The 12530-nt window shown below is 40.6% G+C and overlaps 1 protein-coding gene across 1 annotated transcript in view; it reads right to left on the reverse strand.

Moving 5' to 3' along the window:
- Window positions 1-12530, reverse strand: part of CSF1R (colony stimulating factor 1 receptor) — a 129822-nt gene that overhangs the window by 56192 nt on the left and 61100 nt on the right. Inside the window, exons 6-9 of the mRNA XM_077474330.1 lie at window positions 10423-10612; window positions 6857-6972; window positions 5418-5532; window positions 3157-3338 (exon numbers count right to left, since the gene is read on the reverse strand). Coding sequence (XP_077330456.1) covers window positions 3157-3338; window positions 5418-5532; window positions 6857-6972; window positions 10423-10612 — 603 coding nt within the window. The remainder of the gene's footprint in view (window positions 1-3156; window positions 3339-5417; window positions 5533-6856; window positions 6973-10422; window positions 10613-12530) is intronic.

A 12530-nucleotide genomic window follows, 5' to 3' on the forward strand; every position in this document is an offset into this window, starting at 1 on the left:
TTACTTGCATGTGGTTGTGCCCACTTCCAATGATTCAGGAGGGGTCCAGGCAAATTAGGATTTGCCCATTTAAGTTTTCAAAAGTAGGGTTTACTATTTATCAAGGCTAGGCTTAAAGTGTACTTTCTGTTTTATTCAATCCCTTCTTGAACCTCTGTGTAATTCAAAGATAAAAAGATATACTGCGACATATAACTTATATACCCATGAGTAGGTGCAGCGCAACCTTTTTTTTACTAAAAATTTAATCACTACAATGATTCAGAACATTTAAGACCTTAAATGTCCATAAATGAAATTAAATTTCATAAATCAATAAATGTCCATATATCACTATCTACCAGTGTCTTCAAATGTGACAATACAGTATATGATACCACAGTCCTCCTCCTCTGTGTTTATTGTCACATTTGAAGCCACTGATATGTGGTTATATATGGATATTTTATTGATTTAGGATATTTAAGCATGGACATTTAAGATCTTGAAGGTTCTGAATAGAAACATGGAGATACATGTTAAAACTGTATTTTGGTGGTTTTGTTTTTAATAAACAGTTGCGGTTTTAAAAATTTTTTCACAGAAACGCTCAATTGTTTGTCTTTCTAATTGTTAGTGGGCTCATATCAATTCTAGAAATGCAGAGATTTATGGCAAAGTAAACAACAGCCCTGCTGGAATTTTCTTCTATAAACAAACAATTTTTGAAGCATGAGTAGTGGAATCGATTCGGAATAAAACAGATTTCGTACTGAGTATGAGCATGTAAAAACGTAACCCTGGAAGCACATAGATCTTTCCTCTGAACATTTGTCCTTAAAAGAAAGGGCAATAGACATCATAAAAATAAATGCATGAACGAGCAATGGAATTGTTTAATAGCAGAGTAGATACCACTTGGCATCCACTATACTTTCATTTGAAATATTTATGAGGCAAAAATTTGAACCATATTGCACAAGGCACCTGAATAGAAAGTGTTACGGCATTGAGAGACAAAGGTATTGAAAAGACTTTAAAATCACCTTTAAGCCCCGTACACACGAGCGGACTTTTCAACATCCAAAGTCCGTCAGACCGAGTCCGTCAGACTATCCGATCGTGTGTGGGCTGCAACGGACTTTAGCTTCGCAAAAGTCTGACGGACTTTAGAAATGAAGCATGCTTCAAATTTTCCCGACGGAACTCCGCCGGACCCGGTCCCCTTCGAAAAATCCGCTCGTGTGTATGCTACTCCGACGGACTAAAACCGACGCTAGGGCAGCTATTGGCTACTGGCTATGAACTTCCTTATTCGAGTCGGGTCGTACGTCATCACGTTCGAATCCGTCGGAGTTTAGTGTGATCGTGTGTGGCCAAGTCCGTTCGGCCGAAAAGTCTGTCAGAACTCCGGCGGAACTCCTTTGGAAGTCTGTCGGACATAAGTCCTCTCGTGTGTACGGGGCTTTAATGTCACAAAACAGTAATTGTGTGAAACTCAAGGTATCTGTCTAGACATGATATTGTGGGAGGAGACACAGGGCCAGAGAGTCTGTAAAAGTTGCCACCTGTGATGGTTTTACCAATAGGGCGTATACAGTTTCGCACAGAAGGTGCCAGGATGCAAATTGTGTTGCAATTTCTCACCACAGGGTACCTACAGACAATATTGACACCTTGGGTTTCAGACACCTTTACTGGATGGGAAACAAGTGATTGGAGTGTTAATGGATTTTCAAACAAAAAGATGTGCAGAACAAATCAATACACATTAGGGCGGCACAGTGGTGTAGTGGTTAGCACTCTCACCTAGCAGTAAGAAGGGTCGCTGGTTCAAATCCCAACCACGACACTACCTGCCTGGAGTTTGCATGTTCTCCCTGTGCCTGCGTGGGTTTCCTCCGGGTACTCCGGTTTCCTCCCACAATCCAAAGACATGTAGGTAGGTTAATTGGCTTCTGTCCAAAATTGGCCCTAGTATATGAATGGGGACCTTGGATTGTGGGCTCCTTGAGGGTAGGGACCAATGTGAGTGTGCAATGTACAGGGATGGGGTCTATTGTAGACACTCACTCAGGTTGAACTGGATGGACTGGTGTCTTTATTCAACCTTACTAACTATGAAACACATCCAAAGCAGCAAAAAAGCAGGTCTTTGGACCAGAAAGTTTGCATCCATCGTTGATCTGCCAGTTTTACTTGGGATTTGTTTGGTAAGTGCTTTGTAATTTTTTTTTTCCCTGGAGCTAAGGTCATATATGTGTAGTATAATAAAATGTGTTCATGTTTTTTTACAGGTGGATAAATTTACTTTCCCGGATTTTCTACTAGAGTTTATTGAGATGTACAGAGAAAATGTTTGCTTCTGGAATGTGCAAACAATGGATTATTCCAACCGGCTAAACTGGAATGAGGCATACAAGAAGTTGGCTGAACGGATTTTGTCCGAAACTGCTGCATACACACGGTCGGACAAAGTTGTCGGAAAATCTGATTTTTGGTGACGTTATTTCGTTACAACGGGACTACGTTCAGGCTAGTAGCCAATAGCTTTGGTGTAGAATTTGATCTGAGCATGCATGGCACTTTGTCCGATCGGAATTCTCTACACATGATCGGACAAGGTCTGATCGGATCATGTTGTCGGAAAATTTTATAGCCAAACTGGAAAACTTGGTCCGTTGGATACTCCGACGGAAACAGTCCGATGGAGACCACACACAGTCGGATTATCCGACAACACGGTCCGATCGGACATTTGTGTACAAGGGCTTATTGCATTGTTTATATGAAGAAGCAGCACTGTCACCCTAGGCTGCTCTCCTGATTTGGACTGCAAACACTCCCATTTTTCCTTATGGCCATTACATAATGCAAGGTTTTTAGCAGGTTAGAGAAGATAGTTAGAAATCCTTATAACACTCTTTGAGATTTTAGTTCAATCCACAAGGTTTTACTAGGACACAATATTTCTAGATGGATCAACAGGTATTGTTTTATAGTTGCAGAAAATTTACTTATCTTAAGTAAAGCTAAAGCCGCCACCACATCGAGGGACAAAAAAGCTTCAATGTAATACATTTTTTGTTCTTGGGTTAAGATATTCTTTAACTGACTGATAGACAAAATAACTGTTGAAATAAAATGTAGCCTATGGCTGCTGTGGTGCATACTTACAAAATGCAGTGGTAGTTTTGATACGAAACTGTTCAGAACTGTTTCCTGCGAGGTTGGAAGCAATACAGAGTACGGTCATGCTGCTGACAATCTCACTCAAGTTCAGAGTACTTGTCACTTCATTGTCATCTACGATTTCGGTCACTTCTCCTTTTAAGGGGTCTTTCTTGTCATCTATACAACTGCAAAATGAGTCATTGCATTGTAGGAGATAATACATTTTATGCATGTTTTTATTTAAACCGAACCTGTGTATATCCAAGTTTTTAAATATCCTTTAGGCTGGGTTCACACCATTGCGAATTGGATGTGGGAGCTCCGCATCCAATTTGCAATAGCAGGAGATTTTAACCAGCTCTCTATGGAGCAGGTTTGCACATATCCCCACAGCAGGTCCGGTGCGTTTTGCAGAAAAACGCTGTGTGTCTTTTGGTCGGCTTCGGGTCCGCATTTGGCCCAAAATTCGGGCTGAAATCGGACCTGAAACTGTGAACCAGCATGCACCGGACCCCTGCTGTGAGCCTCATGCGGCTCATATTTGAACCGAGCCTTACAAGTAGAAAATTAGCCTTAATGTGTACCTGTTCCCAGACTATGAACAATAAACTATTTTAGATATTCTTAACAAACAGTAAAATAGCTTTAAACAGGCACTTACTTACATTTGTAGCTGTTTTTAATGTGAAGTTGCAGTATTTATTCACAAAGATCCTCAACAAACAGCAATGCTCTAAAGTTTGCGGTTCTGTTAGTTTTTAATATCTAGAACATATGGGAACATCAGGGTTTATATCATAGGGCTGGTGGAAAAGTAAGATCTGCACCTAAAGAAAGAAGCTAAGATTTCTATGCCTGTATTGTGACATTTGGAAATCATTTTTTTCCACAATGAGGTGAACATGGGCTTGTTTTAAAGTACTTTTACTATTTTTTCAGAATATGTGAAAACTGAGTAGGGGTTCACTGTAAAGCCCAAACTTAAGATTTAAAGGAAAAGTCCAGCCAAAGCTCATTTGGTTGGACTTCTCTTATGGATCACAGGAGTTCAATTAGTTTTGCACTCCTGTGACTCGTTTTCAGCAGAGAATGGGCTGAAATCTGCTCTCTGCTGACATCATGGATATCAGTCCAGGCACCACATCATCCCGACAGTGGGAGTCTGGATTCGCCAGGTTCCTGGACTGAAACCTTGCTCGGCCTCTCAGTGAGTCACTGAGAGGCTGAGCCAGCCACCTCCGCCCCCTCTACCTCCACATCTTGGCACTCCAATGAGTGAGGAGGGAGCAGAGAGCTGTGACAGTCTACAGCTCTCTGCTTTGGGAACTGTTAAAATCGGTTGTGATTGATCGCCCGGTTCTCAGTGCAGATGCACCGGGGGACAGATGCAGCATCGGACCGGTGCTGCATCCACCGAGGTAAGTATGATTCAAAAAATAATAATTAAACCCATACTTCTCTTTTAAAGCCCAAACTCAAGATTTAAATAAAATAGTAAAAACAGAGCAGCCAAGCAATAACAAAAACAAAAAAATAGGCTATCACTGCCATACTCTTCTCCTTTTAGTGCTGTCCCCCACAGACTCACCAATGCAGTTTTCCACCAGTGGTTCTCTTCTGGGTTAAATGACACCTAGCATAATTCATACCCTTCATTTGAGAAGGCCATTAATTAAGTTGCACCACTCTGTACAGCATTCAAACCCACCTAACTTCTGTAGGAGGAAGAGGGCTCATAGTCAAGCCACGTACAGTAACTGCACCCATGGAAACTAGGTATACAATTTTTTATAGAGATAAAGGTGGTAGGGGGAGACCTTTAGTATGGGCCTAAAACAAACCATCACTGAACACTGCAGCTACAATCACTATGGGGCTGTTGACCCGAAAAGTTCATAACTTATCAGTACTCTGGTCCAATTATAGTCAAGCTTAGCAGGTCTATGCACTTTCTTCCAGCACTGACCTGACAGTCAACTAGCCTTCTAATATGAACACATAGCTCTAAGTCTTGGTGAGAAACTAATGTTTCAGGTATATATCAGGTACTACTAACAAAGAGATATTGTCCTGTTAAGACTGTTAATAGTTTATGAACCCTTTGCTGAATTTGATTCTTTAATTAAATATTACTGCATATGTGAAACGAAATTTACCCTTAAGTGGTTTCTACTGATCTCTCATCAAATTCACCTATTTAGGCATGCACAGTGCATATGTGTATGACTTATATAAATTTAAAGAGGCTAAATTCAGTTTCTTACCCTGTATCCGAGCATTGGAACCACTTAATGTCTGGCAGTGGAGACCCCTGTGCACTGCAAATAATCACATTGGTCCCATTATAATCTCTTTCAGATACTTCAACTTTAGGGGGCTCTGCAACAAATACGTAAAATACAGTTAGTAGGTGATTTAATGGATGGAAAACAATCCAGCCTATTTTCACAAGGCTCTGCAAAAAGTAATAGCAACTGGGAGAGTCTAGTAGCTCAGCCCAACCAATTAAAGTTCACATTACTGGCATTATATATAACATATGGCCAAAGGTTTGTGGACTCTTGGTCATCACTCCCATGTGAGCTTGTTGGATATCCCATTCCGAAATGTAGCCCATCTCTATCTATGTAGTTGAACTCTACCCCCTACTCTAATTTGCTGTGATACCAGCCTTCATGCTTTAAAGCCATGTACACACTACAATTTTTTTTCGTTCAACCCGCTGGGAAACAAAACTGACAGCTCTGGTCGGAGCCACTGTACTAACGTAACTGTATCTAATGTTAGTACAGCAATCTCCCCTGCTGTGCTATTGTGTTCTGACAGGGGGATGCCCCCTTCCCCTGCCAGAACACTCTGGCCGGTGCTCTCAGCCATTCGTTGAGAGCGCCAATTCGGAGCCGGTCAGCAGACCTTTTTCGGTCATGACCCAGCTGGCTTCTGTCAGACCGGCTCCCATACACACAGGTTGAATGTTGTGATTTTTTTTTTAACCTGCCAATGCCGCCAGACATTTCGGCCCGTGTGTACTTTAGGAGGGTTTTCCACAAGATTTTGGAGTTTCGTATAGAATTTATGCTAAAACTATGTTTTTACAGACTTGGCTTTGTGGACAGGGCACAGTCATTCTGGAACAGAAAAGGGACTTCCTTTTAATTGTTATCACAAGGTTGAAAATGCACAATTATTTAACATTTATTTTGTATGCTGTAGCATTAACTGTACCCTTTACTGCAAACATCAGAACTCAATCATTTGGAGGGTTGTCCATATAGCGTATGAGTGAAAATATACATGAAGAGATTAGGGGCAGAATTACTGCATTTGGCACTTTACACCTTAAGTGATAGTAGCCATATTAGTGCACTCGTGACAGAAACAATTACTTTCTGTCATGAGAGTACTGTCTGTGATACTTTTTTTTTATTTCCACTAACATACAATTTTTGAGGACAAGCTTTCGGGGCGTACCCCCTCCTTCAAGGTCCAAGTAAATATTAAAATTCCTATAGAAGTCCATGTACTGTATGGTTTCCATTTACACATATTTCTGTAAATGTTATTAGTTGCTTTTAAAAAGTTTAATTTACTGGTCTTGTTAAGAATTACTCTCAGCAGGACTGAAGGTTGAGTCATGCCAACCTTTATCAAGTCATCAGTTACAGTTCAGATCTTATTTCACAATGCTTGCTGGACTACTTACTGTACAGGTTTATTTTGAAGGATAGGGAAGCTTTGGCCTGTGAATTGGCTGCATAAAAGGTATAGGTCCCTTCTTCATTTTCCTTCATTCTGTTTAGAGTCAAAGTGCTTGTGCTCCTTAAAGAGTAAAAAAAAGTTATAAAAAAAATATATATAAATATATATATATATATGGAATCAAATAATACCAAATTTGCTTGTATTTTCCAAGTTAGGCTCTTTTCACGTGGGGCGGACTCCGGCAGCAGATCAACTTGCTTAGCGGGGAATTTGTCCACTGATCCCCCCTGAGAAGGCAGATGACAGGTTTGTGTCCGCCCTGCTAATGCAGAGCAGACACGGACACAGCCAGCTGTTTTCTATGGGGAGGTTGGATGGAAATGGACCGCCTGTCTGTTCACACCCGACTGTCATCTGATCTAATCCACCAGATGGATTGGGAAATGATACCCATCCATCTGTTTTTAGAGGACAGGATCGAATCGAATGTCGGCGGGTGTTAACACGTACATGTCTGTTGACATCTGCTGCTCCATAGAGAGCAATGGATGGCTTGATTGGGTCCTCCTGAAAAATGGACAGGCAGACCCGATTGGAACCTTTGTGAGAAAGGGGCCTGGAGAATAAATATGGTATAGGAACAATGGTGTATATAGTACATTAGATTTTTTTTTTTTACAAAGCTTATTTTATACACTATGACTTGACATCATAGGCCCTATTTTAAACAGCAAACAATTTGAAATGTTATACTGGGTTAATGTTATGTTTTTTTTTTTTAATTAGGATTACTTAATTATAAATAATTAAGTAATTAATAATTAATACTTTTTTTAAGTGCCTTATGTGTGTAAGTAGGTTCTGGTGCCATGAAATACTCCTACTCCTGAGAACATCACAAAAGTAGGTCTTAGTCACATGGTGTGGACAGGCAGGGCCCAAAAACAAGGGAACACATTCTGGCTCTAAATGGCTGAAAACTAGCATGCCCGATATTTGGCACTGAACTGTATTTACAGTGGCTCAGGAGTGGCAGAAACCCAGACACTATCCCAAAATGATTTTCAAGAAGTAGACCCCTCAAGGTTTTAGGCAAGGAATTTGACTTTGAACCCCAACTTTTTAGAATGCAATCGGCAGCAAAATTAGAAAAAAAAAAATACAAAATGTAAAAATACTAAATTAAACAAATAAATGCATAAATTCAGTGATTGGTTTTGCAAACACAGTGATAGCCTGGTAAAAAATGCACCCAACAATATGTTCAGCTACCTCTCCTGTACACAAGGATACCATATAAACTGTGGACAGTCTTCCCAGAAGCATTGAAGCTGTTATAGCTGCAAAGGGTGGGCCAATTCAATATTGAACCCTATGGACTAAGACTGGGATGCCATTAAAGTTCATGTACGTGTAAAGGCAGACATCCCAATACTTTTAACAATATAGTGTAAGTATGCCTTAGTCACGTGATGTGACTGGGTAGGGCCCAGAAAAAAGGGAGCGCATTCTGCCTGTCAATGACTGAAAACTGTCATGTCACTTTTTTCATGTCACTTGTGCAACCCATATTCTTAGGGTTGGGCAGCCCATTCATTTCAAGGTGCTGACCTATCCGCAGAAATGTAGGTAAATAAGACCTGGACCTTTTTTTTTAAATTGTGCTGCACAGAATCATATGGTGCTGTGACACAAAATGAGGGAGTTTTGCCAATGTAAGGAGGTGCCATTAAGAGTTAATGGCACCCCTATGTGTTTGCTAAGGAGCAGTGTGTTTTGCCTGTAGGTTGAGAACATGCTTGATTTTGCAGTTCCCGACCTGCACAAGTGTGAGCATAGTCTTACATGACTAAAGCCAAAACATTTTTTACCTAAATGCATCCCATTAAGGTAGAAAAAAAAATTACAGTTAGCTGCCTCCCCCACAACCCTAAATACTTACCTGAGTCCTCAATTGATCCAGTGCTGTGCACAGCTGGATCTCCTGTCTCCCCTCGCTTCCTCTCTGAGGAGGAAGTGGGGGGCAAAGACTAAGTCACACGGAGAAGAGAAGAAGCCAATATCCGCAAAATCATTGCTCAGAGCAGGTGAGTATAACACATTTATTATTTTAATTAAAAAACATTATTGCCTTTAGTAAAAATTTAATGTGGCTCATAAGTGGCAGGCCCTGATTGCAACAATGTTTCAGTACCGTAAATGATATCTTTTAGGTTTTGCCATCTACTCTAAAGTATTACCATATTTATCTGTGTATAAAACACGTGCCGGTGTATAACAAGCACCCCAATTTAAGGGGGAAGTTGGAAGAAAAAAAACTTTTTTGTGTCCTCATCTGGAGCATGTTCTGTGCATATCTGTAGCCTTTTCTGCGCCTATCTGCCCCCTCAATGCAGCTCACCATCTCTCATAGGACATCACCGAGTCTTCATCTGTTTTCTCGGCTCTCAGTCAGCAGTCACAGTCCCGGCAGTACACAGTCCCGCCTCTGCCATCGGCATCGGCAACTCCTAGAGGGTTCACTTAAAGAGGAGGTCCAGCCTGGGTGAAAAAAATAAAAGTCAGCAGCTACAAATACTGTAGCTGCTGCCTTTTATTATTAGGGCACTTACTTGTCCAGGGAGCCCGCGATGTTGGCACCCCAGCCTATCTTTGTATCGACTCCTAGGTGCTCCTGTTGTCATTCCTGGTAAGGAAACCAGGCAGTGAAGACTTTCGGCTTCACTCCTAGTTCCCTACTGCGCATGTGCGAAGCGCGCTGCACTTTATAATTAGCCTGTCAGGGGGGGGAAAGGAGGTGGGGAGGCTAACTTCCGGGAGATCAGGCCACGGCCCATCTCCGGAAGTGGGGAAGGGGACCTGTCAAAAACAGGCCCCCCATTCCCTCTTCCCCCCAAAATGTCTTAAATGTGGCACCGGAGTGGGGGAGGAAGCGTATAAGTGAGTTCCACTTTTGGGTGGAATTCCACTTTAAGAAGAAACGCCCCAAATTAGGACACAGACAGGAAAAAAGGCCAGTGATTCCATCCTTTCCACACTCTGCTATGGAAAAACATGTTTAGTGTTGTCTGTGAGCCTTTTGGTAAATTTCCTGATAATAGAGATGGACACAGATTGCTATGAAAACCTGGCAATTCTAACTCTTCTGCACTTAAAAAAAATAACTAGCCAGGCTTTAGGCTGCTTATTTGAGTTGGTGTGTTCCACTGTGTACCTTTGTGTTTAATAATATTATATTTCAGTCCTTTCCTATTCGACTGTTTGACTATACTGTGGTAGCCTGATTAGAATCACCCTGACACAGATACACGGGCTAGGACACAGAGCCGCTTATAACCTTCTGGAAACCAGAAAGACAACCTTTGTAACAACACTAGGATCACAGTACACTACATATTACTTATGTATTCTTGGTGAGTTCAACTGTCTGTGGGTCTTGATAAGACGCTGTGCAACCATATTATCATGGCAGACTGGGTTTTATGAGATATGCCAGGTATACAAACTGACATTTGGAGTAAATAATAATAAATATCAGCCTATGAAAAAATCTTTCTAAAGTCAAACCTGTAAGTTCCATTGGGCAGCAGATCTCTTTGAGTAGAAACATTCAGCGCATTGTCAGAAGTGTGATGTACCCATTGCCAGGATAGAACATTGGGGTATGCTTCAATCATGACTGTCAGTGCCACAGACTGACCAATGAACAATGAAATATTTTTTTCTTCTGGAGTTGCAATATCAATGAAACCTTTTTCTGAAATAAAAGAAACGCAAAAACACATTTTTACTGTTAGACACATAAACACAACCTAGAGAATAGTTACCCTATTAGTGTATAGCTACTGGACATTTGATTGCAGGGAATGTGGCTACTAAGTAACTACTCTTAAGGTTAGATTTTGACATCACATATTAGCTGCTATGTGATATCCTGATGTAGTACTAAGGCCAAAAGCTATCACATTTTCATACATACACATATTAAGACCAATTTTCCTACCAGGATGTCTTTGGAGTGTGGGAGGAAACCCATGCAGGCACAGGGAGAAAATACAGACTCCAGGCAGGTAGTGCTGTGATTGGGATTTGAACTGATGACCCTAATGCTGCCAGGTGTAAGTGCTAACCACTTAGCCACGTTGCTTAACTTTATTCATTTGGTTAAAAAGTTTTTTTTAAAGTAGTTACAGTTTGTATGCTTACATACTTTCCAAATACTATTTACCAACAGGAATCACAGTGACAAGCGAGAACTAAATATCATACTGCCAACTCTCTCTGACCATATGGACCAAGCCTGTCCATTACCCAAGTAAAGATTAAAAAATAACATTACTGTTTGATCTCCCCGGTTGTACAAAAGCCAATAAGTAGCCTTTTTCTGCCATCTGTGGTAGAGGTAAAAAACACCAATTTACATACAATTAGTGCCCTACATATGAACTTTCAAGTCGCAAACTTTCAAAGATACAAACATGGGTTTCTTTGTCCAATTGGATGTGCTTCTGTGTACTTTACTTTACTGTATAAAGTACTTTATCTTTATTTCAATCTTTTTTGTCCATGTATTTTTTGTGTGAAATGTGTTATATACCTATTACATACAGTAATTTATTAGGTTGGTTGTGTTAGCTGGGTACAAACTGGACTTATGAATGTGCTCTTGGAACAGAACTCGTGTGTATGTAGGGGACTTACTGTATAAGTAATGTTACCTTTGGAAATCAAGTGATAAATTATGGTTATGCTTATCCTCTTCCTTTGTAGCCTTGTCAGTTGACACTATAAGCAATATGTGTTGTCTCCAGCCATTTTCATTTGGTCATACAATGTAGACATTGGCCTTATGATATGGGTGATGTGCCAGATCTGCCAGATATAGTTATACATCTAGATGGCCTTATATGTTGCAGATTAAGCTACCCAGAGCTCATAAAGAGTCAGATGACCTTACCTGCTTGTTCATGTATAGCTTCAATTGTACCTTTCACTGCTCAGTCAGTGAAAATGAATAGGTTCTCTTGATAGCCTGCCTTTTGTGTTGCTGATACTTTCCCTATATTGACCCACCTTCCCCATTTGCCTGCCAGAGCAACAGCATTTAGCCCCCATACACACTATTAGATTTTCTGCAGAAAATCCAATAGTGTGTATGGGGTCTTTAATGCATAGATCTCACATGACTGAAGAAAATATAAAGAAATATAGTGTGACTAGTCAAGCCTAAATAAAAAAACTATATTTTTTTTGGATACAAATGGAAGTGATTGCCCATTGGCATTTACCAGTTAGAAATTCCAGCAAAGAGATGTCCCATAAGATTCTGTCTAATGCTCATAGTCTACTGGCTAATAGTTATCTCACACTGTGGCGTTAAACTGAAGGGCAAAACAACAGATCCACTTTAATGGGGAGCAATAGTCTTTGGATTTTTTTCAATATACATGTGAAAGCAATTATTTTTATGTCAGTGATCTTAATAATCTGTGTTAATCTTTTGAAATGTTATTTCTGTGTGTAGGCTCTGTATAGGTTCTACTGACTCATTATTTCTTCTAAGCCCTTGTACACACGGTCGGAGAATCCGTCGGAATGTGTCCTATCAGACTGTGTTGTCGGATAATCCGACTGTGTGTGGTATGCATCGGACTGTTTCTGTCGGAATATCCGTC

This window comes from Lithobates pipiens, unplaced genomic scaffold, assembly GCF_037356315.1.
Source record: "Lithobates pipiens isolate NorthernLeopardFrog02 unplaced genomic scaffold, aLitPip1_a1.2 Scaffold_8, whole genome shotgun sequence".
Lineage (NCBI taxonomy): Eukaryota > Metazoa > Chordata > Amphibia > Anura > Ranidae > Lithobates > Lithobates pipiens.